Source organism: Oryzias melastigma, linkage group LG4 (genome assembly GCF_002922805.2).
Source record: "Oryzias melastigma strain HK-1 linkage group LG4, ASM292280v2, whole genome shotgun sequence".
In the NCBI taxonomy this organism is placed as follows: domain Eukaryota; kingdom Metazoa; phylum Chordata; class Actinopteri; order Beloniformes; family Adrianichthyidae; genus Oryzias; species Oryzias melastigma.
Window position 1 is genome coordinate 21,214,935 of NC_050515.1, and position 19,152 is coordinate 21,234,086.

The following is a 19,152-nucleotide window of genomic DNA, read 5'->3' on the forward strand; positions in this document are numbered from 1 at the left end:
TCAGTTGTCTGTATCTGTTGTATGGTCATTGTTATTATTTTATTTATTTATTACTAATTTACTTGTTTTTTTTATTCATCTTTTAATGCATGGTAAAAAAGAAGAAAACAACAACAGAAAACTCTACATATATTATATGTAAAAACATTACACCTCAATTATGTAGTTCGAAATGGAGTAGGAAGAAGTTTAAAAACCTTTTTTTAATCCTACCCCCTAGCAATATATCTTAAATTTAATCTTCAATATAAACTATTTCAGAAACGGACATTAACTACCCTTATTTTTTATATATATAAATCAACACGGACAAAGAACTATACACGTCGTTCATTATTTTTTCATTATTTTGTGTTAAAAATAAAGATATTTAAGAACATTGGAATGTTTTCTCAGCGATTTTCTTGAGAAAATCCTGATGCGGCCCGGCCTCACCTAGACGCCGCCTGTAGTGGCCCCCGGCTGATTTGAGTTTGAGACCCCTGGGTTAGACATTTTTGTTAACATAGTTTTGTAAAAGCATACTAACAAAAAATAAATAAAAAAAACATAGAATCTGATAAAAACAGGCTTAGTTGATCGTTGTTAGTTTTTTTTTTAGTTTTTTTTTTTTACAAAAATTTACAGAACACGTTTCAGATGTTTCAGACTTTTTAGAATAGTAATGAACTGCTGAGAATAATTCCTGTTTTCAGTCTGTGCTCAGTTTCACATTTCTATTAAAATTGTCTCTGCTGGATATGTTTTTTCGCTAGTTGTTAGTTCTTACCTTGGCAAGTCGAAGTGAGACACTCTTCGGATCATCTGGAAGGTAAACACTGCACCAGTGATGTACAGGATGGCTGTGATCAGACCAAACACAGAAGATGCAATGTCTGCCCCGCCTACGTTGCAGTTTATCCTTGCTGGGCCATTTTGTGTAGAAATTCTCTCAAGATTTTTGCACACATCAGTTGAACTGATATATATCACAAAATGAAGGTAGAGGCCCACAGCTACCACATAGAGCACCGCCCCAACCACCTGGAACACAAAGGCTGCCCAGAGGAACTTCAGTGACATCCGATTGGGTTGTTTGTAACCAGTGGTCGCAAACAGCAGCGAAATGACCGTAAAGGTCAGGCCAAAGGTCATGCCTCCATAGCAGCCGGACTCCCTCATCCACTTGAACTGAATGCCCAGCTCTCGCACCTGCTCCTGCAAGGGGTTCTGCAGGTTAAAGAAGGTGATCATGTTAGAGGTGCCAAACATCTATGAATGTTCTAACATTCATAGATGTTTGGCATAGGTGATCTTACCATAAAGCCGAATAAGGCCGTTAGAGTGAAGAGCACACAGAACAGGACCAGGATGTTGGTCAGGACAGTACAGAACAGCACCGTGCAGATCGGCACCTTGCCTTTAATAATAAAAAACAAAAACAAAAAACATTTTTTAAGTCTCAATGGAAAACTGTCACAGTAAAAATACAAGCTCCACATTTTGAACCAAATCTGATAAATGTATATTGTGTTTCTTTCTAAAATATAATTTTGATCCTTCCAGGATGTGATGTTGTTAAATGTGTCTAACTTCTTAAGGGCCTAGCTAACATTTGAGCTAACCCTATGAACATGTAGTCAGAGGGCTACAGTTAACCAGAATTAACTATTGTGGGATAGGACTGGGAATCGATTAAAAAAATAACTAATTAATAGCGAAACTGGAAAAAATTCATCAACATTATTATTTATTTATTTTTTGTTAGAATATTTGCCAGCCACTTATCTGCAAATAATTATAATATGAAATCACACACAAAAGTGTAAATTTAGAACATTTATTTTTAATCCTTTGGAACCTAGGGTCTAAAACTCAGTTTTTGTCTACTTTTGAATACTGTGAAAAAATCCTGTCGGTCCCCATCCAAAAATCAAACAATGTTCTGTTCCTCTTTGGATTTCTCTTAGCAGAGAGCTGCGTATCGCTCATAGACTGTAAAAATTAATGGACAAAGCAAGCACCGAGGTCCCCCATTGGAAATGCATTACTTCCTCTCCTCGCGAAAGTAGGCCGCCGCTTTCCCCGTCAATTCCTGAAATGGATACCGCCATTTGCAAACAATCTCCAGCGATTGGTCTGAGTCATAGCTGAGTCATCGAATCTACAGGAAGTACTGTCGCCAATCAGGAGTGAGATTATTGCAACCGTCTGCCTCTTTCCACGCCTTTACCATGGGACCGCGGATGTAAACGCTGGCTTGAGACGACCGTGAAGCTGGCTTCCGAATTTTCCGAACAGGACCTGTTTTTAGGTGGTCTGAGTTCGAAAAATACAGTGGAACGCTCTCGCTGTGAATCGGAAGCCAACTTCATCGTCGTCGCCTCGAGAGAATTGTACAAGTCATTGCTGAAGCCGAGGGAGAACCATTCCAACAGTTGATTCTGTCAGCGGTCCTTTTGGATTTACTTACATTTATTCCTTTTTGTCGAGATAAAAGGAGCATTTGGGTGACGCTGTGCCCGAACTATGCGCGGCCCCCTCGCGCGAGCCACAGCGTTACTTCACATGCAGGTTTATAGTCTGATCAGATGCACGTGAGAAGCGCGTTCAGCGGTATTTAAAATAAATAACCATCCTAACAAGTGAACAGCTGGATCTTTTTTCTGTTTGAAAATACGAGTGAAAAGTGAAAAATGAACATTAAACAAAGAAAAAAGTCCAAAGCACATAACCTCAGAGTGAAATCTATTTCTACAGAGTAAATCCTCATCTAAAAATTTGGAGAGCATGGGTCTCTTGTTGTTTTAAACTGCTGCATCGGTACATTCCATTGAGGAAAACAACAGTAGAACAATGACTGGTAGGTACATTGTTGAATTGTAAAGTAGGTGTTAAAGGTCTTTTGACGGAGCCATTGATGAAGTCTGCTCCCATTGGCTACCCGTCACCTGTCACTCAAACCCCCCAGACGGTCGACGTCAGACCCACAAACGCTTATTGAGCCATCTGATTGGTCAATTTATAACTCTAATAACTTGTGATAATGGAAAAAAATCTTTGAAAAAAAATTAGGATTAGAAAAAAGAAGTTAAGCAGAAAGCAGCAGAGGAAGAATGATTATTCTGACATATAAAATGACTGAGAAATAACTGTCTGTTTCTCAATGTAAGTCAATGGGACTTTGGCCTTTTTGCAACCCAGTGGTACTTCCTATATGGAACACGGAAGTAGGGGGGCTTGCTTCGTCCAGTTATTTTATATACAGTCTATGGTATCGCTGCTATCCCCCCTCCCCAGCCCCCCATAGCAGGTACTCTGCTGCTCTGTGCTGCCTTAAGAGGGAGCTGCAGCCTTCCCCTTTATTTATTAAAATAGAAGATCGGTTTTGTCTAAAAACTACAAATAAATGCCATATTATCTCTGTAATTTAATAAAATCGCAATCACAGGATCTAAAAAAAAAGTTTATTTTAGATAGTTTTATTATGCTGATCTCACAGCTGCACAGCAGGATGCCTGAGCGCGATTAAAAAAGTATTAACTAATTATGTTTGTTAACTTTGTGCGTTAACACGTCAACATTCACGGCCCTAATTATAACCCAAAATGTGATGTTCACTCATGTGGACCCCAGGTCTAAAGAGGTTAAGGCTTGTTCTTCATTTCCTAATGTTCTGGTCAAACTTGGAGAAGAACTGAAACAGTCAATTGTAATTCTGGTGGGGCAAAGAAGATTTAACCCCCACGGAGAAGCTGCCTACCTTTAATTTTTTGGTGTCTGGAGACACTCTCCGTCGATGAACTTTGGTCCTCCTGATGACTCTCAGACTCAGAGTAACGATGGGTTTGAAATGGTCTGTAACAAATGATTCAAAGAAACATTATTTCTGTTCCAACCACCTAAAGTGGATGCAGAGCAGTTTGGAAAGATCCACAATCCAGTCAAAATCAGGACCAGAAAGTAAGACGAATTTTAAACTTTAATTCATAATTATTTATCAAACATCAAATTTAAAAGCAAAACTTTGTTTCTTGATGTAAAAGAGACTGAAAGGGGCGTCCAAAGCAATTCATGTCTGGAGGGTTCCTGAAGAATTTCTGATTTCTCAGAAACAAGAAAACAGATACAAGAGTTATAAAGCCAAATCTAGATTATGTGTGATTGTATCAAACAGCTTTCCAGAAAAATGTAAAAATTTCACAACACAAAACCCTTTGTGCAAAAATAGTTAGCTTCTATTAATATACTATTATTATAATGTTTTCCCAATTATTGCCAAGCAGGTCTAACAAGAAAACAGTAAACACACAACTCTACCTCTCAGCCCACAGCCAGGAGAGATTATCAAACCACAAAATGAAACACAGGAACTGCCCGCCCGCATCCTCCTAGACTCCCATATCGCCTCTGTGTCCTGACCGCTGCCTGTATTTTGACCACGTTTTGTCTGAGCCTGTTTCCTCCACTAAACCTCGTTTGCACATGGATCCACATACCTCTGCCTCTTCATCAAAGACACACATGTCAAATTTGTTTCTCCTTGAGTCAGAACTGACATGTGTAGTAAAAAAAACTTCAACCTTTACTAAGTAATCTGTGGAAAATCTAAAAAAATGTTTTAAAATAGATGTTTGAAATTTACACACAGAATCAGTGCGGAGTCCAGACACCTGCTGGTAAACTCCAATGATGAACATTTTTTCAATTTACAAAAATTTAGAAATGAAAAAAATTCATCTTTTTTTTTTGTTTGTTTTGTCAAAACTTTTTGGCATCTGGATATTTAACCCTTGTCCCATCCTAGTTATGTTGCTGATGGGAGTGGGGTCATCTGGACTCCACAAGACAGCATGCTGAACTGTTTTTTTTCTTTCTCAATGATTTTTGATTTTCACTGGTGTCTGTGGCAAACATCAAATCCTGTCCACCTTCATCCACATTTGTTATGCGATGGATAACACGCCAATGTAGGGCTTGGGTCATCTGTAGCCCATAAGATAACACAAGGGTTAAAAAGTATTTGCTATCTCTAAAGGAGGAGTGAGGTGTGTGTAAAATATTAGGAGAGTTTTAACTTGTCTGGACATGAGAAAGCTGTAACTGTGTCTGTTTAATAATTAAAGAACTGCAGTTCTGGTCCAAACAAACAAACCTGTTGACTTGTGAGTGAGGCAGGTCCACCATGAGGGCGATTGCATCCCCCAGCTCCCCTCCATTAGTGTCCGGGTTTTCCTGATCTGAACAGGACAAGTGACTCATCCCTGCTAAACAAAACTGACACAGAAACCATTTTGAGCGCCAAAACTATGAAAAACATCAATTAAAAAAATAACTATTTTGATAGTTTTTAAAGACATAAAAGTTTACTATGGCGTCAAAAAGCGTTGATGTAAAAGATGTTGACTTTGACATTAATTACGCTTTAACATAGGAAGCAAAAATACACCAAATGTTTGCCCTCGAGTCTTGACGATAATTTAAAAAAAAAATGTAAATGGTGTATTCTTGTTTAGCGCTTTACTACTTTCATTGAAGGCCCAAAGCGCTTTACAGTTACAGACCCATTCATAAACTGGTGGCGGCTCTGCTGCCGAACACTGGCGCCAACCTTCCACCAGAGGCAATGTGGGGTTTAGTGTCTTGCTCAAGGGCACTTCAACACATGTGCAGGCAATACGGGAATTGAACCTTCATTCTTCCAATCATGAATTGACCGAATTACCACTGCCCCACAGCGAGATTTAAAGAACTTTACTCAAAGAGGACAATGCTGAAGCAGGTGACAGTTTGAAAAGAAACAAAGTGTTTCAATAGCTGTCTCTTCTCTTGTATTTGGGCAAAAAGAAACTTGTTTCACTTTTTTCATAAAAGGACGAACTACTAGGGGAGAGTGGGGTAAGTTGTGCCACCCCTCTTTCTACAAAAAACCACAAAAGAAGAATGTGATTTGACCACACATGGTTTGAAATCAAATCACAATTTGGTTCAAAATACAACTTTTTGTTTTAGAAAGTAAAAATTGTGATGAAGGCTTTTTGATTGGAGTGTTTGAATATTTATAGATAACTTTGAAAACAAATAATACATCTTTATATGCTTTAGTAAGCTACATCACAAGTTCCTGCAGTTAGCATGATGCTAGCATAAAACAGCAGGGGGCTGTATTGTTTTCCAATTTTGTGGTCTTGGGGTAGGTTATACCCTAACCAATAAAAATCCTGTAACTATGTTGGATTGGTGGAAAATGCCAAAGGAAACAAAATCAGTGCCATGTTTCTGAAGAAACCTTTTAAGAGGTCTGTTGATGGAAAGCTAATTTTCCCATTAAGGGAAACTGATGGAGTCAAGAGAAGATGTGATCAAACAGCTACCCTTACCACACAAACTTGGTGGTTCAGCTAGAAGAGAGCACAAGCTTACATTCGCTTGCAGCATTGACAGATGGGATGTTCAGTAGCAAGTGACGAGATTCAGATCCAGATGAATTGCAAATGATTTCTTTTGTTCTAAGTATGTTTATATGGCCCTGCTATTGTTGAAGTATTTTGGCCTTTGATGATGTAAACCAGGGGTCTCAAACCCACGGCCCGCGGGCCATCTGCGGCCCCCGGGATGATGATTTGCGGCCTGCGTCTTAATCATAGACTGTAAAAATAATGGACTGAGCGAGCAATGAGGTCCCCCATTGGAAATGCATTACTTCCTCTCCTCGCAAAAGTAGGCCGCCGCTTTCACCGTCAATTCCTGAAACGGATACCGCCATTTGCAACCCATCTTCAGCGATTGGTCTGAGTCATAGCTGAGTCATCAAATCTACAGGAAGTACTGTCGCCAATCAGGAGTGAGTTTATTGCAACCGTCCTCCTCTTTCCACACCTCTACCACAAGACCGCCGATGGAAACAGCTTCTACTTTAATAACGCCGGCTCGAGAGAATTGTACAAGTCATTGTTGAAGCCTTTGAGGGAGAACCATTCCAACATTTGATTCTGTCAGCGGTCTTTTTGGATTTACTTACATTTATTCATTTTTGTCGAGATAAAAGGAGCATTTGGGTGACGCCGTGCCCGAACTGCGCGTGTCCCCCTCTCGCGCGTGCCGCAGCGTTACTTCACATGCGCGGCCAGGTTACAGTCTGATCAGATGCACGTGAGAAGCGCGTTCAGCGGTATTTAAAATAAATAACCATCCTAACCAGTGGCGGGCCGTGCATTTCACATCTAGGTCTTCAGTAGTGCTCCATCTGAATCAATCCAACCCTCATTAACTATTTTATGTCAATAAAACTTCTAGTGCAGGTACAACTGCCACACACACACCAAAAGCATAAAAAATAACCTGATAAAATTTCAATATTATGTAGGGAGATAGCAAAATTTTATTCACCAAAAATCCAGATTATTTAAACACAAAATCCATCCTTTCTATCCTCAAGATTTCAATCACTCTGTCATGCAGAATCCGTGCGTTTCGCAGATGGAAAGTATTCCGTGGCTGTGATAAGCTGGAAAAGGCTGCATGCGGGAATTGTTCTGGTATTCCTGAAGCCTCTTGTGGTCCAGGAGGGAGACAAACATCAGTTTTTGTGATTTTGAAATCTGATCTGTGTCTGGAAAATAATATTGTCGGTAGTGCGCGCGAGGATTTTGCGCTGCTCCTCTCCGTGAGCTCGGAGCGCCCGCAGTGCGTTCAGGGGCCTCGTAGATTTCCTCGTATCAGCTTCTCTCCCGCTAAACGGTGTCATGGAAGTCCTTTACCCGTGCCAGACAAAACTGTGCCACATCTTTACCCAGACATTCATTTTCCACCAAAAATCAGACGACGAGACGCTTTCCACTGGTAACATCTTCAAACCTGACACGCCGCTCCTCGACACCTGTGTCCGTCACATAACGCAGAACCAGAGCGAGCTGCGAGCTATCCAATCAAAGCTCGTGAAAATGATGACGTTTCCGTGCGCCTGCTAGAAGGCCTTGGTGTCGCCTACTCCAAATCTGATTGGTTGAAGCAACAGTTTGGTCGACAATTATTTTATGCTACAGGGCTCGCAGAACTGATTCTGAAGGCCTTCAGGCAGATTTCTTTGACCCTAGCAACAAATGGTGCTGCAATGTGATTGGTTAATGCTTAAATAGGAAAATACACGTCTGGAAGCAGCGCAACCAGGGAGACAGCAATGAAAGGACGAAGACAGAGCATTTGGAATTATAGAATACGTATTCACGGAAATAAATAATAATTAATATCAGTCTGTGATTCAGATATTTTTAGGCCAGCAGAGAAGGCCTTGCAGGCCCTGACGGCCCGCCACTGATCCTAACAAGTGAACAGCTGGATCTTTTTTCTGTTTGAAAATACGACCAGGTCCTTTCTAGTTTGTCTCGCAGTCCTCAGACGGCTGCGTTTAATTCAGGCTGAAGCTGGAAAAGTGCGACGAAGATGAAACTTTGGTTGGGGATTTTATGCGCATATATGCAACTTAGAATTTATAAGCTACTATTAAAACAGAGAAATAAAGAAAAAATGTAAGTCAATGGGACTTTTGCCTTTTTGCAACCCAGTGGTACTTCCTATATGGAACACGGAAGTAGGGGGGGCTTGCTTTGTCCAGTTATTTTATATACAGTCTATGGTCTTAATATGAAAGATCAATGTTCGTGCGGCCCGCAAGGTTGATATGAATGATATTTGCTATGTGCAGAGCTGAACGAACCAATCACAGTGGGGTATAGGACTCTGGAGGCGGGACATCGGCGGGCTGTCCAGTGCCTCGCTTACTCATTCTTTCATTGCTCCAATCAGCTGGGCGGAGGAGGAGTCATGAAGCACCAAACGCGATTCGCGTGCCCCGCGCAATGAATTTGCTGCTCGCGGCTTGTCAAAAAATGTGTTTCTGAGCTACCAGCTCCGTCTGTGGATGTCTCTCTTAGAATGAATACACATATGATGTCGAGGAATACGTTTTTTGACGTGCTCGTTGTTCCTATTGAATCAGAGCTCCCCAAGCTCCGAGACGCAAACCTGTAACCCCCCCCCCTGCGCGGGGATCCGCTGCTCCCGCCTGTCAAACATGTGATCCTGAGCTTGACACGCACCTGCGTGGGCGTCTATGAATTTCAAGGTTCACACACCGACTGTGTCGGCGCGCATTTGAGTCCATGTAAACACGATAGGAGTCCGATATTCTTCTACGCGCGTTTGCTTAGAACCCCCATGGAAAGCGGCCCCCGAATGCGCACTGATGCAGCCGGCGCGCACTCAACACCGCCAATGAATGGAAGACTCATACATCAGATTTATTTATTGTGAGGAGTTCTACAAAAATCTACAAAAAATGAAATCCTTCAAAGATTTTCTCGATAACGCGGCTTCTCTCACTCTGAAGGAGGATCTGTTAATACAGACATTTGAGACTGAATAAAAATAATTAGTTTTCTCTAGTCAGTCAGTCAATATGTGGTTTCTTCAGTAATATGTATCTGCTGTATGGTCATTATTATTATTTTAATTCATTACTGATTTATGGAAGTTTTTTAGTTCCATCAGACTCTGATTTTTTTTTAACCCCTGAATTTTGTATGCTGATTTTTTTTTACCTCTGAATTTTTATTCTGAATTTTCTTAACCTCAGAATTTTTATTCTAAATTTTTATTCTGAATTTTTATTCTGATTATTCTTAACCTCAGATTTTCTTTCTGAATTTTTTTAACCTCTGAACTTTTATTCTGAATTTTCTTAACCACTGAATTTTTATTCTAAATTTTTATTCTGATTATTCTTAACCTCAGAATTTTTTTCTGAATTTGTATTGTGAATATTTTTTTCAACCCTTCCTTTTTAAACAGCAACATTTTATGCTCTCAAAAGTGTTTTCTATCTTAAAAAAATCAGTGTTTTTAATTTTGAGACTTAAAATTTCGTTGAGTCAGAAATTCAATATAGAAAAATTCTGAGTCTGATGGAACTAAAAAACTTCCATACTGATTTGCCTGCTTTTTAATTCATTTTTTAATATATTTATTTATTTTATTCATTATTTTGTGTTAAAAACAAAGATATTTGAGAACATTGGAATGTTTTATCAGCGCTTTTCTTGTGAAAATTCTGATGCGGCCCGCCCTCACCCAGACTCTGACTCCAGTGGCCCCCGGCTAAATTGAGTTTGAGACTCCTGATGTAAATTGTCTTTAATGAAACAACCCACACAACTTATTCATTCATTGAGGAAGAAAGTTTAATATTTTCCTGCAGCATTGTTAAATAAATCGTGGTCGATGTCTTTGAAACGCTCAATAAAAAACAAAGAAATTAACTAAATTGATTGGTTGGTTGGTTTATTTCAAGCATAGATTAAAAAATACAGGACAAAACACACAATTATTTCAAACTTATTACGGAAACAATGAAATGCATTGATTTGAAAATAGAAAACAAATAAAAATAAAATTCACTTATCTCACATTTGGGTCATTCATTTTTTGTAATAATTAACTCAAGTCAGTGGAGTTTGATTGATTGCTTGAAAAAGACTGGGAATAAGTGAATTTATATAATCCCATCCCTACTTAATTATTTCACTTCACCGTTTTGCATAATTATGTAATCTGGTTGTTTTTGTTGTTATAATATGGTAGTTGTTGTTGACAAATACATTTTTTTGTTGATTTTCCTGCTTATATGCAACAGTATCATTTGTGAGATTACTGCGGTGAAGTTAGTTCTAGGCTGGACATTCGCTCTGTTCATATTTAGGGACTGTCAACAAATGACAGAAGGTTTCTTCAATAGCTCTTAAAGTATTGCACCAATTCAAACCAAAACCCTTTATAATAATAAAACAGATTAAGAAACATCTATGACAACAGATTACATTAGCTTTTGATGCTTTTTCTCTAATTTTAGTCAATATTCTAGTGCAAATATTCACATTTTTTTTCAATAGCCTTTAGGTTTTTGACCAAATCAGTCCAAATCAATTTAAAATAGTGTCTCGCGCTCCTCAGGCTGCAAGCTGGAAAAGTGCGGCGAAGAGGAAACTTTGGTTGGTGATTTTATGCGCATATATGTAACTTATAATTTATAAACTACAACCAAAACAGAGAAATAACGAAAAACGAACCTTAAACAAACCAAAAAGTCCAAAGCACATAACCTCAGAGTGAAATCTATTTCTCCAGAGTAAATCCTCATCTAAAAATGTCGACAGCATGCTCCTCTTGTTGTTTTAAACTGCTGCATCGGTACATTTCATTGAGGAAAACAACAGTAGGACAGTGATTGGTACATTGTTGAATTGTAAAGTAGGTGTTAAAAGGTCTTCACGGACCGCATTGATGAAGTCTGCTCCCATTGGCTACCCGTCATATGTCAATCAAACCCCCCAGACGGTCGACGTCAGACCCACAAACGCTTATTGAGCCATCTGATTGGTCAATTTATAACTCTAATAACTTGTAATAATGGAAAAAAATCTTTAAAAAATAGGATTAGAAAAAAGAAGTTAATCAGACAGCAGCAGAGGAAGAATGATTATTCTGATATATAAAATGACTGAGAAATAACTGTCTGTTTCTCAATGTAAGTCAATGGGACTTTGGCCTTTTTTCCGTGTTCCTATATGGAACACGGAAGTAGGGGGGCTTGCTCTGTCCAGTTATTTTATATACAGTCTATGTGCAATACTTCAAGAGCTATTGAAGAAACATTCTGTGATTTGTTGACGGCCCCTAAATATGAAGAGATCGAATGTCCAACCTAAAACTAACTTCACAGCAATTGTGAGATTTAGAAGATCTTCTGTACCGTATTTTCACGACCATAAGGCGCGCCTAAATGTCTGAAATTTTATAGAAAATGTGCGGCACACTCTATAGTGCAGTGCGCCTACTGTGTTGTTGTTGTTTTTTTGGGGGAGGAGGATGCGGATTACATGAAAACTTTGAAGGATAAAGTGTGGGCTTTATTATTGTTGTTTTATAGCTGAAGTGAACGCCACACACACAAAGCAAGGGAGAAGTGACACACACTCCCTCGCTTCTCCAAAGCAGTAAATGTGGGAAAAAAAAAATCACATTTTTTCAAATTCAAATTTGTTTTCATTAATTTTACATTTTATGTTAGATAATTTGTTATTATTGAGGCAACTTGTAATGAGGGCGCTTCAGCTGTTTCTGTGACTGACATAAAAACTGTCCCACATTAACCTGAGAGGAGGAAAAATAGGGGAATTATTATTATGATTATTGTCTCGACAAACATAAAAAAACATCATAGTTCCCTGCAGCCCCTGTCTCTCCCCCGGCGTGTGGAGCGAGCAGACACCACTGAAGGGAGGATGTCTGTCTGTTTGCAGACAGAGCCGCTGCACTGCAACAGGACAAAGAAAGTCGCAACGGATTTGTTTTACTTCTTTATATTCCGATCGGGTCACTGAAAACAGCCCGTGTCAAAAGCTGAGTTCCTGATTGGCTGATGCAATGCAGCACATGTAAACTCTTTGATCTGCCAAGAAAGGAAGTCAGACTTTCAAGCGCTACTCGGCATGCGCTCTCGTGCTCGCCTCAACTGCTGCTTTATATGAGCCCTCCCACTATGGCAGGAATAGTAAAGGGATTGGATAAAACTTTGCAGTACTGAAGAAAGTAGAAATGATTGACATGTCCAAAGACCAATAGACCTTCAATGAAATACTGCACTGTTTGCCGCAGCTGCTTTCGGTTTGGGTAGAGCTGCGTGCATCAGTGTTTCTGCGTGGAATCAAACTTCGGTGACCAGCCCTAGTTTTACCATACCTGCGCCCTATGGTCAAGAGTGCCTTATGTATTTGTTAAATACAGAAAAAGCACCAGTAAGTGAAACTGTGCCCTAAAACCCAGTGCGCCTTATAGTCATGAAAATACAGTACTTCAAATAGCAATGGCACAATTTACCCCTGTGTATTTTCTCTAATGGTACAACTTATCCCATGCCGGGGGCAAGTTTTGCACAAAAAAAAAAAAAAAAAAAAGTTTTTGTTTTTTGTTTTGCTAAAGTTATATTTCTCCAAGAGTGTATTATAGATCCAAAGTGATTATCTCTAGGGATGCACAAAATCCATCCTAAACTGTATATACATATTTACTTCGGAGCATTAAAGTAGTTCCCTAGCTTGAGAGGCAAAGTAAGTAAAAATTGGCACTACTTACCTGTCTCCCCTACAGAACGAGAACTTCTTGTTTCTCCTCAACGATTGAAGGAGGTTCTTTGTCTGGGCTGCTGAACAACTTCACCCTTCCTTTATCTGAACTCACAGAGGAGAAGAAGCCTCCTCCTCCTTTTTGGCACGGGCATGTTAACTATGACGATGATAAAATCTACATTGAGTCATCCATATTTGTAGTTTTTATGACACCAAAGAAGCTGAAATTGACCTCTGTAACCTAAAGGAGGCAGGACTAGTTCAATGCTTTGTTATTTTTCAATGTCAGAATTAAAGCATTTTACTCATATGTGGGAATAAAAGCTAATGTTCTTTCATATATTTTAACAAAGTGAGATAGTGAAATCTTAAAGCCATGTGACCGTGATTTATTGAACCATAAATAATAAATATGTCTAAAAAAAAGTCCTCTTCCTGTTTGACTCTGGAACAGGACTCGCCAGATCTCAGGATCAGTGAGAGTCCAGAGATGCTGATGGAGGCCACTGGACCAAAGCAGTGGAAAAACTATGAATGAGATGACAGTGTGAACTCTAATGGTAGCAGACCAGGTTTGTATGATGGGAATAATGTACAGAATTTCTCTACTGACATCCCTTTACAGCTTTACTCTTGAAAAAAACTAGCTTTTACAGTTGGTGGTTCCTATAGAGCAGGGGTCTGCAACCTTCAACATTTAAAGAGCCATTTGGGTCAATTTCTCAGTGACCATCCCAACAGGAGCCACAAAGTCTTATTCGCTGTTCAGGAAAATAAGACAAGGATTTGTTTTTATATTAATGTTACTATTAAGGCAACTATAAACAAATGTTTTTTTGGGTGCAAAAAAAAAAAAACATTTTTTTTTCAAAGTTTGAAATAGTTCATAATTTTTCTCAGATTTCACATGACTTCCTTTTAAAATAAAAGACATCCTTTTGTCACATAGGATCATCATCATGCAAGAAATCATTACATTTTCAATTTTTAAACAAATGTGCTAATCTAATGAACTAAATCAAAGCTGTCAAAATCTCCTGATACATAATTTCCTTCAACTGTTTGTAAATGAGTTTAATCTAGTTTGATTCTTTTTACTTTACAACTTACTTTTTACAGTTATTCTTTATAAAAAAAATGTATTTTCTTTTAACCAGAGAGTCACAATGGAGGGGTCAAAGAGCCACATATGGCTCTGCAATCGCAGGTGGCTCACCCCTTGAGCAACACAATTAGACAGGCAAAAAACCAGCAAGGAAGAATAAAAAGAAAAAAAATCACAAGAAAGGAAGCAAAGAAAATACAACAAACAATTTTTAAAACAGTCACTTAGAATCAGTGGCGGGCCGTCAGGGCCTGCAAGGCCTTCTCTGCTGGCCTAAAAATATCTGAATCACAGACTGATATTAATTATTATTTATTTCCGTGAATACGTATTCTATAATTCCAAATGCTCTGTCTTCGTCCTTTCATTGCTGTCTCCCTGGCTGCGCTGCTTCCAGACGTGTATTTTCCTATTTAAGCATTAACCAATCACATTGCAGCACCATTTGTTGCTAGGGTCAAAGAAATCTGCCTGAAGGCCTTCACAATCAGTTTTGCGGGCCCTGTAGCATAAAATAATGGTCCACCAAACTGTTGCTTCAACCAATCAGATCTGGAGGAGACCACGTGATAGGCCAGCTAGCTGGCCCACGGAAACGTCAGGATTTTCACGCGCTGTGATTGGATAATCGGAGAGTGTACTAGGCAGACCTGGTAAACTGAAACTGTAGCGACCTGCACAGGCAAATATATCGAATTTAATAGCTGGTTTGTCAATCCACAATGGCTGAAGGAGGAGAAGAAATGGATTTGGTTGCAGACTTACTGTCAAAGCCGTTTTCAAGACGAACTTTTCAAGAAAAGCTGGACATTGTTAAGCGGGGTCGGGCAACTCCGAAGCTAGCAAGCCCCGTGTCCACTGCTTCTGTTGAACGGACATTCTCAGCCCTGAAGCGAATTAAAACTTATGCCAGAAATACGTCAGGGCAGGCTCGACTTTCAGCATTAGCTTCCATGGCGATAGAAAAGGACTTCTTGATGGAACTAAAACGCACGGATAATCTGCACGACAGAGTGATTGAAATCTTCTTGAGGATAGAAAGGATGGATTTTGTGTACAAATAGTCCGGATTTTTGGTGAGTAAAATTTTGCTATATACCTAAATATTATTGCAATTTTATCAGGTTATTTTTTATGCTTTTTTATGTGTGTCGCAGTTGTACCTGCAGTAGAAGTTTTATAGCCATAAAATAGTTATTGAGGGTTGGGTTGATTCAGATGGAGCACTACTGAAGGCCTAGGTGTGAAATGCATGGCCCGCCACTGCTTAGAATGAACAAATTGGGAAAGCTACATGTCTACTTCTTTTTTAACTGTTTTTATATATATATATATTGCTCTACAGACTCTGTTTTCATTTACTTAGACAAAAAATTCTGTTCTCAGCTATATCAAATGTCAGAAACCTGCTTTTCTTTAATTATTTTTTTTATTAGTTATTTAAGTAAAAAATGAAACAGATTAAAAAGTAATCAAAGGAAATCTAAGAAAAAATTGTTTGTTGGACATTTTCAAAAGTTTAGTTAAAGGCATTAAAGTGGAGTCCTCTGGCTTTCATTTTTTATTACATTTTTTTAAGAAAAAAAAGTTACTTCAATGCCTGCGTTTCTGTTTTTTATAGTTTAATTACAAAATTTGAATTTATTGTTTTTATAACTGTTGTAGTCAGATACTACTGTGATTTCTTCCATGACAAAGGTGGACAGGATTTTATGTCTGTCATGGACATTAGTGAAACTCAAAAATCAAAGATAAAAAAAAGTTCAGCGCACTGTCTTGGGGGGTCCAGATGACCCCACTTTTAATGTAAACAAACTAAGGAGAGCGGAAGGGTTACAGCAGTTAATAACAAACAAAAATAACACATCACAAACCAAGGAAAATTAATGCAGTGCAATTCCTACTTTTGTTTAATCCTGATAAAACAAATTAAAAAGCAGTTTAAGCTAAGATATAATTACAAACGACAGACACAAGGAGGAGAACGTCTTACCGTAGCCACAACCTGCAGCAGTCTGAGTGCGCATGCGCAGCACTGTCTGCTGCGTCACCGTGGTGAGTTCAAATACACTTGGACAGACTAACACCCAGGTAGAAATGTTCATTAGAAAAAAAAAAAATTGACATCAAATTTGGTGTAATTAAATAAACAAACACCTGTTACAATAGCATAATGATTAAAAAGAAAAATTTAAAAATATATATTTTTGATAGACGGATCTTCCGGGATATCAGATTTTGTCTTCTCAGATGATTTAAATGACCAAGTCCGGAGTCCGGCAAGATAGCGAACTAAACAGTTGCCCTGTCCGCTGCTCTGATGCAAGGTACCTCTTATTCATATTTTTAATGTATTTTCCCTCAAAGAAAAAAAAAGTTATCTGAGCTAAATCGCTAATTACCTCGAAGGAACATAAGAAAGATAAAAGGGAAAGTAAAACATCCCGAAATGAAAAATATGAGAGCTTTTGCTTGCTGTGAAGAAATTACCAGATTGCCTTTCTCAACACCCTTCAAAGATGACCACCCAAGAAAGCTCAATAAACCCAACCCCACAGCTAACAACATATTGGCAGCTATTCAAGCTCTCCATGTGCGTTTTGACAACAGGACGACAAAATGGCGGATGTTAACAACAGATATTCAGAAAGAGAATCTGTGAGACTGAAAAAAATCCAGTTTGCTGAGGATTTGATGGAGGATCGCCTAGAAACGGAAAAAGTTTGGCCAAAAATACTACCAGCCAGAAATGCGGGGCAGGAGGCGTACTACAGAAATGTATTTTTGAACTCTACAAATGTATAAATGTTATGCACACATTTATATTTTATTTCACTAAATGTTTGAGGTCTCAGGGATAATATTAAAAGAAAAGAGGTGTTTCTTTTCTGCAAAGGGCTAAAAGCTAACTGCATCTTACTATAAGAAACTAATTCAAGTGTCTATGACGCCACCTTTTGGTCAAACCAATGCAGTGAAAAAATCCTTTTCAGCCACAGATCCAACCACTCTGCTGGAGTGGCTGTTTGTTTTCACAGATGTCCTGAGAAAGTTCTGACCTTTAAGACTGATAATTCGGGACATTGGCTAGTAGCCGTTTTGAATATTGATGAGTCTATTGTAATAGTAAATGTTTATGTACTGATAGGTGGTGATTTTAATAGATTAAATGAGCATTTAGAACAAATTATTTGTGAAACACAATCTGGATTCCTTAACAATCGCTCTATTCACAAAAATATTACACTGGTCTTAGATTTTCTGAATTTTAATCATTTAATTGACAATGATGGTGTGATTCTTGTCTTAGATTTTTATAAGGTGTTCAATACGGTTGAAGAGGAATTGGTCAGGGGTGCCCAATATCCCCGTTCCCTTTCATTATTGTAACTGAACTTTTGGCCATTTCTATGAAAAATAACCCAAATTTTCAACCACTAAACGTCATAAGTACTCCACTAATTATTAGCCAGTTAGCAAACAACACTACATTATTTTTAAAAGATATTTTACAGGTTCCCCTTGCACTGAAGGAAATTTCACTATTTTTAAAAGCCTCTGGTTTATATTTAAATATAAGTAAATGTAAGTTATTATCAATTCATGATTGTCCAACTGGTACCTTCTTTAATATACCTATTAAATCTAAAATCAAGTACTTATGGAATTACAATCTCAAAGGATACAAATAAAAGAGAAACTTTTTTCTTAAATGTGACTTTGAATTATCTAAATTACCAATTACTTTGTCTAATTTTCATAAACAGGTTCTTCAGTACTGGAAAATGATATATAAACACAACTTTTCCCTCATACAACTAAATATGAAATACTAGGTGCAAACTAATAAATAGAAAATCTATTTTTTATAAGGTTTGGATGGAACATGAAATATGGATAATTCTACATCTTTTAGACAACAATGGAAATCCTTTATCATACGACGAATTCACAAATGTGCTATTTCAGAAATTCTCTAAAATTGTAAAAATCATTCCAAAAGCAATGATTCAACTGTCCAAAGTTAGTTTAGCAAATTCTTCCTTCATTATTAGGGAACCCTCCATATTAATAGATGGTTGTCAGTTTAAGGATAACGCATACAACAATATATTTTTGAGAACAACCTTTACTAAGCATCTTTTCCCATCTCAACTAAAAGGAAAATACATGTTTAGAGATTACAGTCCAAAAATTTTGACAAAATATATTTATTTTCGAACTCCACCAAAAGTGAAAGAAAATCACTTCAAAATCTTAAATGCTATTTATTCATCTAATGATTATCTTCATAATAAATTCAATATTGACACAAACACGTGCACTTTTTGCAGTAACAACATAGAAACAGTTGAACATCTTTTTATTCATGTGAGATATCCAAAACCTTCTGGTCTGATTTTCAGCGCTGGTAAACCTGTGATAGTGTTAATTTCCCTTTTTAAATTTCTATTAGATTTGGTCTACGAACAGAAAACAAAAATTCAGAATTTGGCATTAGTATTTTAATCATATTTGCTAAATTTTTTGAAAGTGCACCCCGTTTTTGTTTGTTAAAAAAGGAAATACTTCTGTGGAAGACTACTTTGAAAGAATGTAAAATGCCCAAAGGCCATGTATTATTTGAATTTTTAGAACACATCTTTGAAATAGGTAATAGACCTTAATTTGTACATTTATTTTTCTGAGAAACTGCAAGCTATAACGCATATGCCTGTTCTTTTGTTTAAAAAAACAATTTACATATTTACTCTTGTGCAACGTTGTTTACTGTTAATTTTTCTTCTCTTTCGATTCTCTTATTTCAATTTGAGATCTTGTTTATGTATGCTGCTTTGTTCTGAGCCATTTATATTCAATGATAATTGTATTTTTTAAGATATTCAT

At 37.9% G+C, this 19,152-nt stretch overlaps 2 protein-coding genes across 2 annotated transcripts in view; one reads left to right on the forward strand and one right to left on the reverse strand.

Annotated features, from left to right (window-relative positions):
* LOC112150694 overlaps nt 1–16,303 on the reverse strand; it is a 38,412-nt gene extending 22,109 nt beyond the window's left edge. The window contains exons 1-5 of the mRNA XM_036211606.1: nt 16,259–16,303; nt 5,135–5,256; nt 3,743–3,837; nt 1,299–1,399; nt 770–1,209 (exon numbers count right to left, since the gene is read on the reverse strand). Coding sequence (XP_036067499.1) covers nt 770–1,209; nt 1,299–1,399; nt 3,743–3,837; nt 5,135–5,241 — 743 coding nt within the window. The 5' untranslated portion in view covers nt 5,242–5,256; nt 16,259–16,303. The remainder of the gene's footprint in view (nt 1–769; nt 1,210–1,298; nt 1,400–3,742; nt 3,838–5,134; nt 5,257–16,258) is intronic.
* lg4h8orf82 (linkage group 4 C8orf82 homolog) overlaps nt 16,303–19,152 on the forward strand; it is a 6,655-nt gene continuing 3,805 nt past the window's right edge. The window contains exon 1 of the mRNA XM_024278151.2: nt 16,303–16,592. The gene's annotated coding sequence lies outside the window, so the exon portion shown is untranslated. The remainder of the gene's footprint in view (nt 16,593–19,152) is intronic.